Raw genomic sequence first — 20,158 nt, 5'->3', positions numbered from 1 at the left:
TGCAGAAAAGTATAACGAAGAAAAGGATGCCTAAGAAGTTGACCAAACTGTCCGTACCTGAGGCCTTAGATAGAAGCCAGGAGAATAATCCAGCTGTACAGTCCATAGCAAGCTTTCTTGAACAAGCTCCAGTAAACATCACAGTGGCAGACATGCAAGACACAGTCTCAAGCATGAAGAGTTGGACAGCACCAGGCCCAGACATGATTCACACTTTCTGGTTAAAGAAGCTAATTGCACTCTTTGAGCATCTGGCAGCACAAATGAACAAGCTGCTAGTGGATGAGATACACCTGGAATAGCTAAATAAAGGCTTGACAGTGCTGATCCCATAGGATCAGCACTGTTCAGTACCACATGGAAGCTCCTCTCAGGCATCACAGTGGTTTAAGATGAACAGGCACGTGGCTTGGTACACATGCGGGGCCCAGAAATGAGCTGGCAGAAACACAACAGGGGCAAAACACCAGCTCCTGGTAGGCAGTTCCTTGACACTGCGAGACCAGACTGAACAACCTGTGCACTGCCTGGATTGACTACAAGACAGGCTATGACTTAATGTCTCACACATGAATCCTGGAATGTCACTAGGGGTCAACTTCAAGTCAGCTGCACAAGTCACCATCAAGTGTGATATTTCCTTGCCCCCACTGCTGTTCTGCAAGACTGGCTACAGATACTGACTATCGAATGAAGCTATCATTAGCCATCTCGTCTACATGGATGATATCAAACTACAGTGGTGTGAAAACGCATTTGCCCCCTTCCTGATTTCTTATTTTTTGTATTTTTCACACTCAAATGTTTCAGATCATCAAACAGATTTAAATATTTGACAAAGATAACACAAGTAAACATAAAATCTAAATGTAGGGGTACAACTGCCATCAAGTGTTTGCCATCAGATTCAGTTCAAAACTTTATGTAGTCCACTCCAAAGTCTTCATTTTGTTTTTCTAAAGCCATTCAGAGGTGGACTTGCTGGTGTCTTTAGAATCATCGTCCTGCTGCAGAACCATCGAGCCCAGCTGTCACTTCAATTTGTTTCCTTTTCAACAGCCTTTTTCCTGTTTCACAAGTCGCCTTGCAACTACATCAAGAATTAACTGCTCTCATGCAGACATAATTTGAGCAATGGTTTACCAAAATATTCCATTCCAATTTTCCTTCTGTTTAAATGTTGCTCAATCCAAAGAAAAACTCCTTAGCAATACATTGTTGATAAAGTAAATTAAGAACACTTTTTGCCAGAAGAAGGTTTCTCTGCATTTCAGCTGTGTACTGCTTCAGTTCATTACTCTTCAGTCAGATTTTAATAATACACATCATTAACAATTCACTCCAGCTTCTGCAGGGTATGACTTTGATGTTGTCACCGCCTTCGTCGTCTATTACCAATTAGTACATTATATTTGTAGTGGAAGAGTCAATCCAGCATTGCAGCAGTCCTTTCATGCAAGCAATACAGCAGCATCCACACAAGGCAAGGATTGCTATTGTAACACCTATGGTTGCTAGGAGAGATCAGTGCATCCAATTTCCCAAACCATTTCTGCATCCAATCTCCGAATGGATCTTCAATTCCAGAATTTTCATCTTATTCTTCAGGGAGCAAAGTTATACATTCTAATGCCCTCGTAATGCCCTCAATAGGGCTTTATTATTTGGAATGAATGCAGTGAACATCTTGCACGCTCCTTACTGCTAAATGCACATTTGGCCCCAGTTGATTAGCAATGCTTTAATTGCATCCCTTGGATAATTCACACACCTCTATTGATTGTAATAAAGATAGTTAATCCAATCTAGATTTGTTTATTGTTACCCACCAAAACAAGATGGCCTCAAAGCCTGCGGCAGTCTGATTTCTGGCTTTAAATTCATCAGGGACTCAATGGGGACTCCGATCACATCAACAGTCTACTATCAAATGTTATTGCTGTATTCCCTCTGCATTTCCAATAAAGCACACCTTGAGTTCCCTTTCACCAACTTGGTGAAGCGTAGATTCGAATCTAATATTTCATGTACTAATATTATTTTTATTTTTTTATTTTAATATAGCAGAACTTCAAGTGAGCTCTGATTTTTCATTGTGACTTAACTTGAAAACAGCTGAATTAATATTAACTATTTCCCCAATTTGATTCTGTACTTGATCCTGCGGCCCTTCCATCCCTACAGTTTGCCTGCCTAGTCACTCTCTACCTCACTCTCTTTCCCTGTCCTCTCTATCCTGCCTTGGTTTTGATCTACATTTTCCGACCCAATGTCCTGGTCTACTCTTAGAGAGTGGAATTCAGAGCTCCTTGTCCTTTTTTCTTGCCTGCTTCTTGAGTGTCACTCAAGTATGCTACCGCTTCTTCTCAGATATATCTTCTTTTTGTGACTGTTTTAAAAAAATAAATAAATAAAAAATCCTATTTATTGTCAGTTTTTTTACCAATTGCTCACATTTGCTTATATCTAATTTCCTATCAAATCTTTGTCGCAGAGCCATCTTGTCTACTTTTATTCTCACTCACTCTACAAGCTCACTTGTCAGTCGCCTTCAAGTGTAGTAATAAAGTGTTTAGAAAATTGTGCTCCCATTTTATCCAAAAAGTATGCTTCTCTCCCTCCTTGACAGTCACTTTATACCGGAGTAGCTGGGCCAGATATGCCCAATATAGGCATAGTGTCGAATGTAACAAGTTCTCTGATTGGTTAGAGAGACACAGGCTGTCTGTCTGGATTTTCTACACTGCTGTGTCAATAGTTTTGCAATACTAAGAAGTATGTGTGTTGTACCACATTCAACCTTGGCATTTAGACTTTCCCCCACATGGCTATATTAAGAATATGAAGGGATGCTGCAGTGAAATCTAAGCGTGTGTGCCTGTGGACAGCCTGACCACCTGTTGAAGGTAATGTGTTACTTGGCTAATGCTAGCATCACTGCATGTAGATCCCCACTCTTTCATGATCATCTATGAAAATATTATGTCCCAGCAGTACTAGATAGTTACCATTTTTAGTATGCTAATATGAGCTTCACAAATAAAGTTCAAAGCAGCTCCAAATTTAAGAACCACCACTGAGCCCTGTTACATTTGGACACCATGTTAGAGCAATGACTCCAACCTACAGCCTTTAAATTAATGAATTTAAAGGTAATTCAAATTCAAATTCAAATTCAAATTTTATTTGTCACACACACACAACCATACACAGTATGACATGGGGGTGAAATGCTTGTAGCTGTACAATGCCCGACCATTAAATGACAGAAGAAAAGTTTTACAATATTTACAATTTACTACAAAAATTTACAAATTAACTTAGGAATTTACAGTAAAGAATGTGCAAATAGCAGAAGAGATTATAAAGATAAGGATTATAAATTATAGGAATTATAGAATTATAGGAAATGTGTGGTGGTGCGTGTGGTGACGTGTGTGAGAGTCCAGTCTTATAGTGACGTGTTTGGGAGAGTCCAGTCCTACACCTGGTTCAGGCCCCGAATAGCCTGGGGGAAGAAGCTCCTCTTCATTCTCTCTGTTTTGGCCTTAAGGGAGCGGAAGCGCTTCCCAGACCTCAACAGTGAGAAGAGTCCATTGTTGGGATGGGAGAGGTCCATCATAATCTTCCTAGCTTTGGACTTGCACCGCTTGGTGTAGATGGACAGCAGGTCAGGGAGCTCTGATTGAATGATGCGTTCTGCCGAGCGCACCACCCTTTGCAGATCTCGTCTGTCCTGCTTGGTGCTGTTCCCAAACCAGGTGCAGATGTTTGACGTCAGGACGCTCTCGATGGTGCAGGAGTAGAAGTTCTTGAGCACCTTCAGTGGCAGATGGAAGTCTCTAAGTCTTCTGAGGAAGAAGAGACGCTGACGGGCTTTCTTAACCAGGGTGTTGATGTGACAGGACCATGACAGGTCCTGAGTGATGTGGACACCCAGGTATCGGAAACTGTCCACTCTCTCCACTGGCGTGCCACTGATGATGAGGGGTTTGTAATTCCTCGCCTGCTTTGTAGTGAAGTCCACGATCAGCTCCTTAGTCTTGCTGATGTTTAGGAGGAGGTTATTCTCCTGGCACCAGGTCTCCAGGTTCCTAATCTCCTCCAGGTAGGCCGTCTCGATGTTGTCGGAGATCAGGCCCACAACAGCAGTGTCGTCAGCAAACTTGACAATGGAGGTGGTGTCGGATGTGGCAACACAGTCATAAGTGTACAGTGAGTACAGCAGGGGGCTTAAAACACAGCCCTGAGGCACTCCAGTGCTGAGTGAGATGGAGGGGGAGACTTGTTTTCCTACCCTCACTGATTGGGGTCTGTCTGTGAGGAAGTTGAGGATCCACTGACACAGTGATGAGCTGAGTCCTAGATCCGTCAACTTGGTGAAAAGCTTAGAGGGAATTATTGTGTTGAATGCTGAACTGTAGTCCACGAACAGCATCCTAACATAATTCCCTCTGCCAGTGTCCAGGTGACTCAGGGATGTGTGGAGCAGGTGAGATATGGCATCGTCTGTGGAACGATTAGTCCGGTAAGCAAACTGAAGTGAGTCGATGGTGGGAGGAAGTGAAGAAGTGATGTGATCTCTCATCAGTCTTTCAAAACACTTCATCACAATTGAAGTCAGTGCTGAAGTCCTTAATTACCTGAAGTCAGGTAATTAATAAAATGCTGTCTGTAAATACATCAGTACAGATATTACCATTTAAGGTTGAGCCTAAAGAACTGAAACAGAGTTATTGCAATGGTAGCTGTCACTTCAGTCATTCCTTATATTACTGCCCTCTGCCAAGACAAAGAATAGAGATGACACTATTGATTTAAGTTAATTTGTTTAAATGGCACAAGCACACACATTTCCAGTCCCTTCAAAATCTGAGCTAAGAATTAAATTAAGAATTAAATATAAACAATGAATCAATTTAAAGCAGAAACTGCACACCAGTCATCAGAAGTGTGGTAAAATAACATGAGTATTGTATAGTTTTGTAGGGTCTAGCATATATAGCCACATTTTATATGGGCTGGGTTTGAGGGTTGAAATCATAAGCCATATAACCCAGTTATTTTTACTTACCTGTAGTTTGTCAGTAAATGAATGTGTCGCTGATAAAAGAGTGATGGATTTCATTGCAATTGTTTTTAATAAACTGTTTCTTCTTTTTGTAGAAGTCATTAGCATCTGTGGAGGAATGTATTTATGTATTTGAATACCTGCTATCACTGAACTGAACTCTGTCTCCCCACTGCCAATTTGGTGTATTCCCGATCGAAAGTTTAAGACCAGTTGAAAAATGGCAAAAAATAATATTTTACATGGTTGGATTTTAACAAGGTTAAGTGGTCTTAAAATTTTGATCGGGACTCTAAATGGTTGTTTGCATTTCTTAAAGGAGCGACACTGTAATTCAGTTTCACGCAAATGACAATAAACACATTCAAATTCAAATATCTACTGGACAGTCTCTAGGGCACCTTTGCACAGCCTGCAACTTGGGTCCTATCAACTGTATTTGGCTTGAAGCTCTATGAGCCTGGTGCTTATCACCCTAAAAAATCTTAGAAATATGGTACCAAATCAGATGCTTACTCTGGATGGCATTACTTTGGCCTCCAGTAAGGAATTTTGTGAGGAATTTTGTAGTCATTTCTGACTAGGATATGTCAATCAATGCACATATTAAACAAACATGTAGAACTGCTTTCTTCCATTTGCACAGAATCTCTAAAATTAGAAACATCCTGTCTCAGAGTGACGCTGGAAAACTAGTTCATGTATTTATTACTTCTATGCTATACTACTGCAATTCATTAATATCAGGATGCCCTAAAAAAAGCTTTTAGATGATCCAAAATGCTGCAGCAAGAGTACTGACAGGGACTAGAAAGAGAGAGCATATTTGTCTTTTATTGGCTATTCTTCATTTACTCCCTGTCAAATGCACAACCAAATCTTTCTTATCCCTTTCACCATCATGAATAATCAGGCTCAGACCTCATAGTACCATATGACCCCAATAGTGGATTTTGCTGTTATTTGCTGAATCTATGCTGAGCCCACTGCAACCTTTGCATTAATCCTCTCAGATTGTAGAGTGAAGAAGCAGTAGTGAATAGAAACCAACAATAGAAACACTCTCAAAGGCTGTTGTGAAAACTGGTCATTCTCCGTCTTCTTCTTTGCTTGTTTTGATGTTTAAGCATACTAGCATTACTCACAGTTTGAGCCAGTCAGTCAGTCATGGATACTCCTGATCTCATCTTGTTATGCGTATAAGCACATCTCTCCACAGAATCAATTTCTTATACTTACACTAAAGAGCTGTCAAAGGACACTGGGGATAAGATTATAGACCTGTACAATGCTGGAATGGTTTGTAAGATCATCAGCAAGAAACTTGGTGAGATAGGTGAAAACTGTTGGTAAGATTATTCAGAAATGATCATTAATCATTGCCACTCAGGAGCTCCAGTGGTATTCTCGAAACAACCAAGGCATAGAAATCTCCTAGTCAGATGCCCAAGCCACCTCATCTGAACTGCTCCCAAATACCTGAGCTCCTTAAATCAATAGTTTGATTTAATTTTGAATAGTTTTAGAGCAGAGACACAATCCAAAGCAAAAACAGTCCACCCCGGGGTGTGGCTAGAAAATCTGTCCACAAAAGTTATGAACTGAATCAATGACAAAAGGGCAGCCTTGGTGGAGTCTAGCTGCCACCAGGAACCAGTCTGACAGTAGCTTGCAGTAGCTGGCAATACACATCAAGTTGTCATTTGTGCTGTACAGGGGCTGGATGACTTATTACAGTGCACCGTTTATCCAATACTTCTAAAGCACCCCCACAGGATCCCAGATGCAGAGGAGCAGGGAATGAACCCAGATGTCTGTTAGAGATAAATCCAAAATACCAACACCAAGCTGGGGATATACAAGTATACCCACCCATGCTGGCTGCCTCTTATCCATGACAGAGTGTCACGGTTTGGCGGGGCAAGCCGTGTGGAGTTGGAGACAGGACCCAAAAGGCGGCAGCTCTGGTGCAGGTGAGTATTTATTTACAGGAGTGGGTACAAACAGCGATGGTGGGTGAACATGAAACCGGAAACCTAAACTGGGTAAACTAACAACACAAACCAGAAACGAAGATGCAGGGAGATCCGGGGAAATACATATGGAGAGATGCAGGGAGACCGAGGGGAAACAACACAGACGAACCAGCAACTACTATGACAGAAGACACAACTTAAATACACTCAGAGAACACAGGGAGATTACACACAGGTGGGGAACACAGCTGGGAGTGATTAACATGACGAGACTAGTGAGGCAACTGAAAACACTCACATAAGACGCAGACCTTCACAATAAAACAGGAACTTACACATGAAAGGACACAAACTAAGAAACGCGGACTAGATACAGGAACACACGGGCAGAACAGAATAAACACTAAACAGAGGAAGAACAGAACCAAAAATCACAAGAAGAGAAAACACAAAACGCTGGGTCAAAAGGACCCAGGATCATGACACAGAGTTGTGTAGAGTCTAGCCCCTCTCCAGAGTTCCAGAGCCCAAGATATGTTTTTTAGCCAAGTGCCAGCCTCATGTACCAGCTCAGGCTCCAATTCGACCATTAGACATCCATCCATCCATTTTCATCCGCTTTGTCCGGGGCCGGGTCGCGGGGGCAGCAGCCTAAGCAAAGAGGCCCAGACCTCCCTCTCCCCAGCCACCTCCTCCAGCTTATCCGGGGGAATACCAAGGCGTTCCCAGGCCAGCCGAGAGATATAATCTCTCCAGCGTGTCCTGGGTCTGCCCCGGGGCCTCCTCCCGGTGGGACATGCCTGGAACACCTCACCCAGGAGGCGCCCAGGGGGCATCCTTGTCAGATGCCCGAACCACCTCAGCTGGCTCCTTTCGATGTGGAGCAGCAGCTGCTCCACTCTGAGCCCCTCCCGGATGGCCGAACTTCTCACCCTATCTCTAAGGGAGAGGCCAGCCACCCTTCGGAGGAAGCTCATTTCTGCCGCTTGTATCTGCGATCTCGTTCTTTCGGTCACTACCCACAGCTCGTGGCCATAGGTGAGGGTAGGGACGTAGATCGACCGGTAAATTGAGAGCTTCGCTTTTACACTCAGCTCCCTCTTCACCACGACGGACCGGTGCAGCGTCCGCATTACTGCAGCTGCAGCCCCAATCCATCTGTCGATCTCCGGCTCCCTTCTCCCATCACTCGCGAACAAGACCCCGAGATACTTGAACTCCTCCACTTGGGGCAGGAACTCATCCCCGACCCGGAGTGGGCACTCCACCCTTTTCCGGCTGAGAACCATGGCCTCAGATTTGGAGGTGCTGATCCTCATTCCCGCTGCTTCACACTCGGCTGCGAACCGCTCCAGTGCAAGCTGGAGGCCCTCACCCGATGAAGCCAACAGAACCACATCATCTGCAAAAATCAGAGATGAGATTCTGAGGCCACCAAAGCGAAAGCCCTCCGCCACTTGGCTGCGCCTAGAAATCCTGTCCATAAAAATTATGAACAGAACCGGAGACAAAGGGCAGCCCTGGCGGAGCCCATCACCCACCGGGAACGAGTCCGACTTATTGCCGGCAATGCGAACCAAGCTCTTGCAACGGTTGTATAGGGATCGAATGGCCCGTAGCAATGGGCCAGACACCCCATATTCCCGCAACACCTCCCACAGGACACCCCGAGGGACACGGTCGAATGCCTTCTCCAAGTCCACAAAACACATGTAGACTGGTTGGGCAAACTCCCATGCACCCTCAAGTATCCTGGAGAGGATAAAGAGCTGGTCCAGTGTTCCGCGACCAGGACGAAAACCGCATTGTTCCTCCTGTATCCGAGGTTCGACTAACGGACGAACTCTCCTTTCCAGCACCCTGGCATAGACTTTCCCAGGGAGGCTGAGGAGTGTGATCCCCCTGTAGTTGGAACACACCCTCCGGTCCCCTTTCTTGAAGATGGGGACCACCACCCCGGTCTGCCAGTCCACAGGTACTGCCCCTGATCTCCACGCAACATTGCAGAGGCGTGTCAACCAGGACAGCCCTACAACGTCCAGAGCCTTCAGGAACTCGGGGCGGACCTCATCAACACCAGGGGCTCTGCCACCAAGGAGTTGTTTAACTGCCTCAGTGACCTCGCCCCCGGAAATTGGCGGGTCATTCCCCTCATCCCCAGACTCTGCTTCCTCCTCGGAAGACGTGTCAGTGGGATTAAGGAGGTCCTCGAAGTATTCCTTCCACCGCCTGACAATTTTCTCAGTCGACGTCAGCAGCGCTCCGCCAGCACTATACACAGTGCAGGTAGAACACCGCTTTCCCCTCCTGAGACGTCTGACGGTTTGCCAGAATCTCTTCGAGGCAGCCCGAAAGTCTTTTTCCATGGCCTCTCCGAACTCCTCCCACACCCGAGTTTTTGCTTCAGCCACTGCCCGAGCCGCATTCCGCTTGGCCTGTCGATACCTGTCGGCTGCCTCCGGAGTCCCACAGGCTAACCAAGCCCGATAGGACTCCTTCTTCAGCCTGGTGGCTCCCTTCACCTCTGGTGTCCACCATTTGGTTCGGGGATTACCAGGCACCAACCACCTTGCGGCCGCAGCTCAATGCAGCAGCTTCGGCAATGGAGACGCTGAACATGGTCCATTCGGACTCAATGTCCCCAGTCTCCCTCGGAATGCTGTTGAAGCTCTGCCGGAGGTGTGCGTTGAAGATCTCGCGGACTGGGGCCTTAGCTAGACGTTCCCAGCACACCCTCACTACGCGTTTAGGTGCACCAGGTCTGTCCAGCGTCTTCCCCCGCCACCTGATCCAACTCACCACCAGGTGGTGATCAGTTGACAGCTCAGCCCCTCTCTTTACCCGAGTGTCCAGAACATATGGTCGCAGGTCTGCTGATACGATTACAAAATCGATCATCGACCTACGGCCTAGAGCATCCTGGTGCCACGTGCACTTATGGACACTCTTATGTTCGAACAGGGTGTTCGTTATGGCCAAACTGTGATTAGCACAGAAGTCCAATAACAGAGCACCGCTCGGGTTCAGATCAGGGAGGCCGTTCCTCCCAATCACGCCCCTCCAGGTCTCGCTGTCGTTACCCACGTGAGCATTGAAGTCTCCCAGCAGGACAACAGAGTCTCCAGGTGGAGCACCCTCCAGCACCCCCCCCCCAGGGACTCTAAGAAGGCTGGGTACTCTGAACTGCCACTCGGCGCATAAGCGCAGATGACAGTCAGGACCCGTTCCCCGACCCTAAGGCGCAGGGAACAAACCCTCTCGTCCACCGGGAAAAACCCCAACGTACCGGCAGCAAGCCGAGGGGATATTAGGATACCCACCCCAGCCCGCCGCCTCTCACCAGGGGCAACTCCAGACTGAGACAGAGTCCAGCCCCTCTCCAGGAGACTGGTTCCAGAGCCCAAGCCATGTGTAGAGGTGAGCCCGACTATATCTAGCCGGTACCTCTCAACCTCACGCACTAACTCAGGCTCCTTCCCCACCAGAAAGGTGACATTCCATGTCCCTATTGCCAGTCTTGGCAGCCGGGGGTCAGTCTGCCAGGGCCTCCGCTCCTGGCCGCCACCCGGCACACAATGCACCCGACCCCTATGGCGCCTCCTGCGGGTGGTGGGCCTGCGGGAGGATGGGCCCATGTCTCCTCTTCGGGCTGTGCCCGGCCGGGCCCCATGGACTAAGGCCCGGCCACCAGATGCTTGCCCTCGGGCACCCTCCCCGGGCCTGGCTCCAGGGCGGGGCCCCGGTAACCCTATCCCGGGCAGGGTAAACTGTTCCCTCGATGTCCTTTTCATAAGGGTCTTATGAATCGCTCTTTGTCTGGTCCCTCACCCAGGGCCAATTTGCCATGGGAGACCCTACCAGGGAGGCAAAAGCCCCCAGACAACATAGCCCCTGGGATCCCTGTGACACACAAACCCCTCCACCACGATAAGGTAGCGATTCAAGGAGGGGCGACCATTAGACATATTTAATGAATTACATATGAAAAATGTTTAGGATATAAATATGATATATTTTAGGCCCTAGTATATTTATATTATTGTTAATGAAATGAAACTAATCTCAAAAGCTAGATTCAACACAGACAATGAAAAATTTGAACTTTCTCCAGTAAGACAAATTATATAAAGATTTTTGCCTCCATCTCTGTCAAACAATGCAATCCAAAATCTCTCTCTTGTACTGTCTCAACAGTTAGGCAACAGGAGCTTTGCTTCATAGTTTAGACTGTCATATTTGATCTTAGTGTCCTTCATAGGATGCTGAGTCAGGATACGGCTCCTGGCTTAAAGCTCATGTTGAATACATATATTTCCACTGCCGATATTGACCATGCCACAGCTGTTGAAGCCTTTTTATTCAGCTATATTTTAACATGTTAAGGAGCATTTATTGCTGCGGTTTAAAGCAGCTACTGCTGCCTTAGTAAGTAACTGGCTGCAGACAGCAGACATTTGAAAAAAAAACACCTCTGAATTTATAAACTTATAAAACAAAAATTTTATTTTTTATAAAGAAAACTGTGCAAAAAATATTTGAGCAGATAGATGTGTGGTGTTGTCTGCAGGTCCAGGGTAGTAGACTGGAGTGATGGACCTAGCATGCAGCAGCTACAACAATGGTGTGTGTGATATAGTTATAAGACCCTTTATATTTACACAAAATAATAGCAACAAGCCAAACCATTTTCAAGATTCAAGATTTAAATTTTTATCAATTTTCAATAATTTTATCAAGCAGTAGTTCAGATCAGACAAGTGAGCTCCTTACCAAAGACAGCTTGTTACATCCTCATCTTCTGTCCAATCAACAGACTGCCTGTTCAGAGAATTTGTAATATTATCTGGTCGAACTATTACATTTACAGTGGAGCCTGATAATACATTGAGTTGAGGTCTGCAACCAGATGTGCATGGTTGTGTTTCGCTGAGTGGCCATCTGGCAGCAACATAAGGATGTTTTATAGTTGGTCATATTTTGGAAAATTAATCTTACTAAACTGACTGAAACTACTTTTATTTTTTCTTAGGAACAATACATGCTCATTGTTATGATGATTTTTTTAACCATAAAAGCTATGTAATACTGTACAACAGATTGATGGGACAGCAATGCAGTGGACTCAGGACTAGCCTTAAAATCTTCTGATTTTAAACATTTCTTCAGCAGTAAAGTAATCCAGTGACTTTGTTACACAGCAAGCAATACGTGTTGATAATTGATGTGGCAAACTTACAATTTGTAGACAAATATACTTTAAAACAGCACTTATGTTGCTGCCATGGCATAACTCAACTTAACACAGTAACCAGAAAACTTTGAATAAATCTTTGAATAAATCCCCAACAGTGTCACCAGCAAAGCACCCCCATACTATCACACCTTCTCCTCCATGCTTCACGGTGGGAAGCATGCATGTAGAGACCATCAGTTCACCTATTGTGCGTCACACAAAGACACAGCGGGAGGAACCAAAGATCTGAAATTTCGACTCATCCGACCAAAAAACTGATTTCCACTGGTCTAATGTCCATTCTTTGTATTTCTTGGCCCAAACTCTACTTGTTCCTTTCCATTAGTAGTGGTTTCTCAGCAGCTATTTAACCATGAAGGCCCAAACCCCAATAAGAAGGCAAGAAATTCCACAAACCCCTCCTGACAAGGCACACCTGAGAAGCATTTCAAGTGACTACATCATGAAGCTCATTGAGAGAAGGCCAAGGGTTTGCAGCACTGTCAACAAAGCAATGGGTGTCTACTTTCATAAATCTAAAATAAAAGACATATTTAGTTATTGAATTATTTAACTTTTTTTCTTTGCTACATAATTTCATTAATCTTATTTCATACATTTTTTGTCTTCAGTATGTATCTACAAAGTAGAAAGTAGTAAAATAAGGAAAAAACGTTAAATGAGAAGGTGTGTCCAAACTTTTGACTGGTAGTGTAACTACCAGTATTGGGAATAACGGCGTTACAAGTAACGGCGTTACTAACGGCATTACTTTTTTCAGTAACGAGTAATCTAACTAATCACTATTCCTATCGTTGCAACACCGTTACCGTTACTAACAACAAAATACGGTGCGGTCGCGTTACTATTTTTCAACAAACAGACGGTTGAAGCTTACCGCATCTTATATCAGTTGCACGGAAGTAGCTGTAAGTAATCTGGGCACAACAGCTTTAAGCAGCTGCGCGTGCTCCCGCAGACGGCAATCACGATCACTTTTTGGCACAACACCTGGAGCTAATGGGGCAAAACAATCGCATGAGTGCTGCTGTTTGACTGAGGAAGAATAAAGTAGTCGTGGTAAGCCAATCACATAACCACTTCAAGATTGCAAAGCAACAAGGTGATATATACCAGTTTTTAAATTGTGTTGATAGGCCACGTAAAACCAGTCATGATAAACAATATATATATGCGTGTTTTTTCCTCAATAGTTTCGTCACGTTTATTGTCTAAGGACAGCGCTAGCAAGCACTCTCTTCTTATGACCAAAAAATGTAAAAAAGAATAAAACAACAAGCAGCCCGTTCGTATTGGTGGAAAACTGTACCATGTCGACCAATCAAAAAATGATATGGCAACATGAAATTTGGTTGTTTAGGAAGAGGTTTTAGGAGTGATGGCGAGAGAGAGAGAGAGAGAAAGAGAGAAAGACAATTAAAAAATGTTTGTGGTTGTTACAGTTAAAAATATAACTTTTTCCACTTGGATTTTATGTTTTTTGTCTGATTTTAGATCAACTGTGTTAATACAGTATGTCAAAATGAAAACATAACTGTAAATTCAGACATTTGAGGTTGTGCTGAATAGAATGATACTAAACAAGGCAAATTACATAGTTTTTAGAGGTCGAATGTAGAGGTAAAATCAAAAGTAGTCAAAAAATGGCCAATTATAACCTGGACCCCAGACGGTTAAACGTTTTTGTTAAAGTAACGCAATAGTTACTTTTCAAGTAATTAATTACTTTTAGAATATTGTAACTCAGTTACTAACTCAGTTACTTTTTTGAAGAAGTAACTAGTAACTATAATTAATTACTTTTTCAAAGTAACTTGCCGAACACTGGTAACTACAAGTTTGTTAACCATGTCTCGGGTTCTGAAGATTGTCTAAACATTCCTTAGCATGAGTAAATGACATCCTCACTTACACCTTTTCCATTTTTACACTGCATTGTTTTAAACAAACAAAAGCACTTTGGAGACCTCACACTGTAAAATCTAATTAGTTCCCAGAACTCAAAAAAATTGAGGAAACTCATTGCCGCAAAAAAATTGAGTAAAGCTTAGCTAAAAATGACTAAATTAGGACAACTTATTTATTTTGAGTACTCTGTATGATAGGTTTGTAGCTTGAACCTATTCGCTGGAACGTTGAAGACAATATAATTACACAGCAAGCAAGACACGAAGTAGGCAAAGTTCTTCATGTTTCTCGTGCACGGGAGAGAACCGGACAAACGCCGTTCCTTCGCTTGACCCCAGTTGCTCTCGTCTGCTCCCCCGTAACACTGCTCTTTTATTGAGGTTACATGAATATGCATAGGTTCATTAACATATGACGTCTACATACACACAAAGAGTACCTTGCCTTTGTGTGTGTGTGTGTGGGGTCAGAGTGTGACCCCATAAATAACTTCCCTAAACCTGCTGGTCTGGAAATCCAACAGTTCATCAAACCAAAAGGCACTTAGACTAAGACAGATATAGCTACGTTAATCCTACCATAAAACAATAAGACAAGGTACGACCTCTCCCATGCTCCCAGAGTGCTCTCTAATGCACACAAAGTTTGCAGACTATCAAGGATCAAACCTCTACCAATCTAAAACTAATTATAAAACTCTAAGCATATATAAGTAGATATTTCTAAGCATAAATGACAATCAACAATACAAAACCTACCACTGTACAAGCTCATTAGTTCCTAGAACTCAAAAAAATTAAGGAAACTCATTGCCTCAAAAAAACTAAGTAAAGCTTACTTAAGATGACTGTTAGGACAACCTATACAGTGCAAGTCTGCAGTATTAAGAATAACTTGATATATCTGACTGTACAATACTAATTGTTTACTTACAGACAAACATTTCAAGTTCAACTAAATAAAAAAAATTTGTGGTAACCTGAATATGATTAAAAATAATTAACAACACTTTTTTTAATGATGTTAAAATCAGCCCAACTTTTATTTTCAAATACAACAAAGTATAACAGCCAACATACTGGACACTGTTCTGCTGAACAACAAACAATTATATTGCCATCACTGTTATAATCTTACAATGAAACAAAGTCTCAGATGTAATTATTCTGAAAATAGGTTTAGGCCTACCACAATTTTGTTTTGTACTTACATTACTTATATAATCAAAATAAAATATTTGTTGTTCTGTCACAATTGCAGTCTCTAATTTAAACAACACATTCGTTTTTCATTCCAACACAGGAGCTGGAATGTTGTATTATTTTAAGGATGGCTTGTTTCCAGTCCAGGCATTACTGCCTGAATGACTATCATGGATCGAGGTGATCCAAATGTAGGTGCAGAAGAAAGTCTTTAACTTCCCTTCAGTACAGTGGCAGTGGATGTGGGTTGGAGATGCAATGACCTTGAACCTGCAGGCGATCACTGACCACACCATCTGTGACGGAGGACTCATCTCTTCTGTTGTCCTGCAAGCAAACAATCATATTTTTTGGAACATGAACTTAATTGCTTTCTTAAAACATTTTTTCTGCATTTGGTATAAAACAGACTCCAATTTACACAATATCAGGCGCCCTCCCCACCGGAGAGGTGACATTCAATGTCCCAATTGTCAGTCTGGATAGCTGTGACCACCACCCAACATACAATAATGTCATGAAAGCATCATTTTAAAAAGGGCTATGCAAACATGGCCAATAACTTTCATTCTAATGATGTGCAAAATGATTTGGGCACAAAACAAATTTTGTTGTTAGAAAACTTGCAGACTTCACTATATACAGTGTAGACCCTCTAAACTAAGTTTGGGGGATGTGATCTTTCAAGAAATGCAGACCGAACTGTTGTTGTTTGTTTACTTACACAGCATGTCTTGTAGAATTAACTGGAGTCTCCAGCAACAGCATAGTGCAGTCATATCTCAAGTCTAATAACAGAAGACAGGAAAAGATCAGTAAAGAAACAACTTCCCCAAACCAAAGCACAAATAAAACAATAAGTAAAACAGGCTGATCTAATGTATGATTAAAGTTCAGCCTGATTAATATAAATGTCACTGATAGTTGCTAATATATTGGAAAACCAAAATACTTACCACTGAGTTGATGTCTTTCTGTCCAACAACAGGAGTGCTGGTCCCGAGCCTCAAAGACAGTAAGAAGCAAGCAAAGGGAGAAAAAGCAGAACATTTTTCAGAACCCGATTTGATCCTTAATGGCTGTGCAATCATTGTAGCATAGAGTTTGCTTATGTTGTTAAATAAGGGCTAGATTTGACATTAATAGATGTTCAAAAGCTGCCACAAAGCATGAAAAAAATAAACGTCTCTGAAAACTTTGGTGCATTTTTGCAAATATGTGATGTCTTGATAAATCGAGCAGATACTTGAACTTTACACAGCTGCATTCTCGCCTGAAAATATCTTAAAAGTTTATTTTGTGACCCAGAAAAAGTAATATGTTTTTTAGCCGCGCTCCTCCGCCATTGCCGCGCTTACAAGTAGGCACAGGCTCCAACAACCGTGGCCGACAAATGCGATCCTCCTTTTCCCCAGACTACCCTTTCTTGGTCACAAAATAACCTTTTACGATATTTTCAGCCGAGAATGTAGCTGTGTAATGCTCAAATATCTACTTAATTTATCAAAATATCACTTATTTGCAAAAGTGCTTCCACGTTTTCGGAGAGCTCCGTTATCCACCAGCGTGATAGCTGACCGGGAGGTCAAGGCTTGATAAGAGTCGGTGAGCACAGCTAACTCCTGGCATATTGTTTTCAACCCCCCCCCCCCCCCCGTGGTCTTTTGCTACTCAGGTTAAACATGATATATATAATTAGTTAGTTAGTTAGTTAGTTAGTTATGGCTATGGATTGAAAATACCCCCCACACCACACCACACCCCACCCCTAACGGCTGCACCTCCCGAAGAATTTTGTCTGGGCTCTTATCTCACTTTTTTTTTTCAAATAATCAACAGAAAATTTCACAGACATAGTTTTATGTAAGGTTTTTAAGGCTGTGGTGTTAATTTTTAAGTAACATGAGCCCAGCGGCAGCAGCAACGCTAGGCTAACACTAACTAGCTAGCAAGATTATAAACCTGGTGCTAAACAAAGAGAAGCCACAAAATCAGTTTGAATAAGAGTAAACATTTACTCACCAAGTCACACTGTTAGACTTTTCATCGCCACTTTACGGTAACATACTGGCGTCACTGTTGCCAGCGTCGTACCGTGACACCGTGTTACGGTAGCTTACTGTTCTGCAGGATGATACCGTTTTTTGCTGGTGTGGTATAATACTCTTGGACAAATTATGGTAACGCACCGTAGCCTTTTTTACGGTATCTCACTGGCGACAGCGACGCCAGTGAGATACCGTTATGTCGTTATGTCGTAAATTACGCCAACAAAGCAACATCATACTGTGATTAAAAAATTGGTATACTACCGTTTATTCACGGTATGTCACTGTAAGCCCGCTGCAAGGTAATAAACTGCAATATATTAACCAGTAACTTACCGTTATCACGCATAATCAGTACCAAAAATATTCATCTCTGCTAGAGGATACTGTGTCCCAACAGGCAGTCATTTACTGTTTAACAGGTCGTAATTTTACTGTAATTTCAGTTAACAGTAACATACTGTAAGAGACTGGAGGGTTCCAAAAAAATTGGATAGATAGATACACACACACAAAATATAATTCATGTGCTTTACACCACTTTATTTATTATCACTGATTTTTCCCTGCTGAAATACACATTTCCAAAATCAAAAACTGAAAAGAACTGAAAACATTTTCATTGAGGAAGCACTTGTTTTTACTAAACCATCCATTATTTTCTCAGATGGTTGTACAAACAATAACGATATTATGTCATATCCATATCATGGCAGACAACATATGCTCAAGTGTTGGGTTTTCTTAGTTATATTTTGTAGGGTCTTAAACCTACAGTGTGAAGTGCCTTGGCATTCATTTTGTTGGCACCATACAAATAAACTGAATTGTAATGAATATAATATTAAGCCCCACACTTCTGCCTTTATATACACTTTGTCCAAAATACTGGCTCACACCACCAAATCAATGCACAAAGCCAGGTCCACAAGGACATGGATGAGCGTGTGTGGTGTGAAGGAACTTGACTGACCTGCACTGAACCCTGATCTTGCTTTGTGGACTGAGTTCATTGATTTGTAGGGTGAGCCAATACATGTGACAATTAGAGTGTAAGTAGCTGAAGTAATTTTTAACAAACGGGTAAAAGAAGGAAAAAAAATCAAAACTGTTGCACTCAAAAAACCTATTGGACAGAGACAGCGTCTTGCAAGATGGCAAGAGAGCTTGTCTTCATTGTTGCTCGTCTTGTGTAAATGTCCAGAACACATGGGCCATGGATCATCTGTGGAGACATGGGTAACAACACATTGGTCACCTAAATTATACAAGAAATTCACTAAAAATGGCAAAAACAGTTACCTAATTTGAAGTTCTCCACTCAAATTCAGTAAGCTGCTGGAGGAAAGTTGTGACATGAGGGTTAATGTGAACAACCTTTCGCTTCACAGTGGTCCCAGTCTTTCTGCTTGTCCCAAACTTGGAGGTACATTTTGTTCCCTCTTCAGGGTTTATCCTTACAAAAAACCTTGCACACGCCGACTCCTGGTATTCCAGGTTCAATACATAGAATGAACCAAACAAGACTGATATTGCATCAGCAAAGATGTTCTCTTTGTCCAGCTCAACAATTACACGCCCCTCTGCACTCACCATCTAGCAGGTGGCGGTCATTGAACTTTGTCCTTAAATGTATAGGGGCAACATGTTGTCATTATGCAACATAAAATAATTTCAATACTTCACTTCTTCACACTGTCTAGATAGTGTTGAAATCTCCCAATTCTTTTAATCTTTGGGCTGAAGGAAGGACAATACTCGGTGTATAAATGCTCAATCAGCAATCATTTATTTCCATACAATTCAACACTTATGAGCATTAGAACCATCATGATGGGGAGACCTGCCTGCAGAGGGTCACAGCGAGTCTCAAAATGGTGACGGGTTACACAGCCTCTTATAGCTCCTAGCGGCCCCCACCTAGTCGTAAAAGCCTAAACATTCACATTCTTTCTCTCTTACGGCGCCTAAGTTATGACCTCGGCTCCTTGTTTCTCTGCTCTCTGTAAGGTGGGGGTATGGAATGTGGTCTATCTCCCCTGTCTTAGACACAGAGTCTCCTGAACAATCTTTCTTTTTATGATTCAACAGTAAAGCATGTCAAGAAAACAGTGTAACACATTCACAGCAGATCAAGGATACAGAGTGATGCACACTTATCTAATGAACTACAAAAATGATTATGTTCTTTTAACCGAAAAGTATAATGAGGACTAAACTACATACACAGCACACCATCTAAACTAAAGGATAATATATGTCCTACAGCTGTTATCATAATTCAACTACTTTGATTACATATATAAGGTAACATATGATAACAGAATAATATCACAATAGTCATAAAGCAAATAGCTACGTACTGTTAATTATTAATGGCCTTATGTACATAAGTCCGTTTTAACATATTATAATTGTACATAATTGGGAATTATTCTGCACATTAAACACACCTAACAAACAGTCAGCCCAGTTAAATTACCAGAGATGAATCAACTGTATGGTTATTTTGGAGTTCATAGTTTGTGCTGCTGTTAAACTTTACAGTATTGACTTCAGTATTTCTGCTGTTGGTGTAGCTAGACTACTACGTTGATCAGTAATATGTAATGTGAAATTTGAAATTGTTACTTGGCTGGATTCACTGAGACACTTGTCCAACAACCTTGGTTTATAGAGGAAATTACAGAATTTTGAGC

At 42.5% G+C, this 20,158-nt stretch overlaps 2 protein-coding genes across 2 annotated transcripts in view; one reads left to right on the top strand and one right to left on the bottom strand.

Moving 5' to 3' along the window:
* ntm (neurotrimin) overlaps window positions 1-20,158 on the top strand; it is a 482,200-nt gene that overhangs the window by 240,899 nt on the left and 221,143 nt on the right. The gene's annotated exons all lie outside the window — the stretch shown is intronic.
* The window catches only part of LOC146660224 (uncharacterized), a 32,892-nt gene continuing 30,734 nt past the window's right edge, over window positions 18,001-20,158 (bottom strand). Inside the window, exon 4 of the mRNA XM_085421596.1 lies at window positions 18,001-18,684. Within this exon, the coding sequence (XP_085277722.1) occupies window positions 18,353-18,684 (332 nt within the window). The 3' untranslated portion in view covers window positions 18,001-18,352. The remainder of the gene's footprint in view (window positions 18,685-20,158) is intronic.

Source organism: Rhamphochromis longiceps, linkage group LG10 (genome assembly GCF_057381845.1).
Source record: "Rhamphochromis longiceps isolate RC_006_pf linkage group LG10, R_longiceps_female_GT1.1, whole genome shotgun sequence".
NCBI classification, from domain to species: domain Eukaryota; kingdom Metazoa; phylum Chordata; class Actinopteri; order Cichliformes; family Cichlidae; genus Rhamphochromis; species Rhamphochromis longiceps.
The sequence above is the reverse complement of the archived record's forward strand: the minus strand, read 5'-3'. Positions and strand labels throughout refer to the sequence as shown.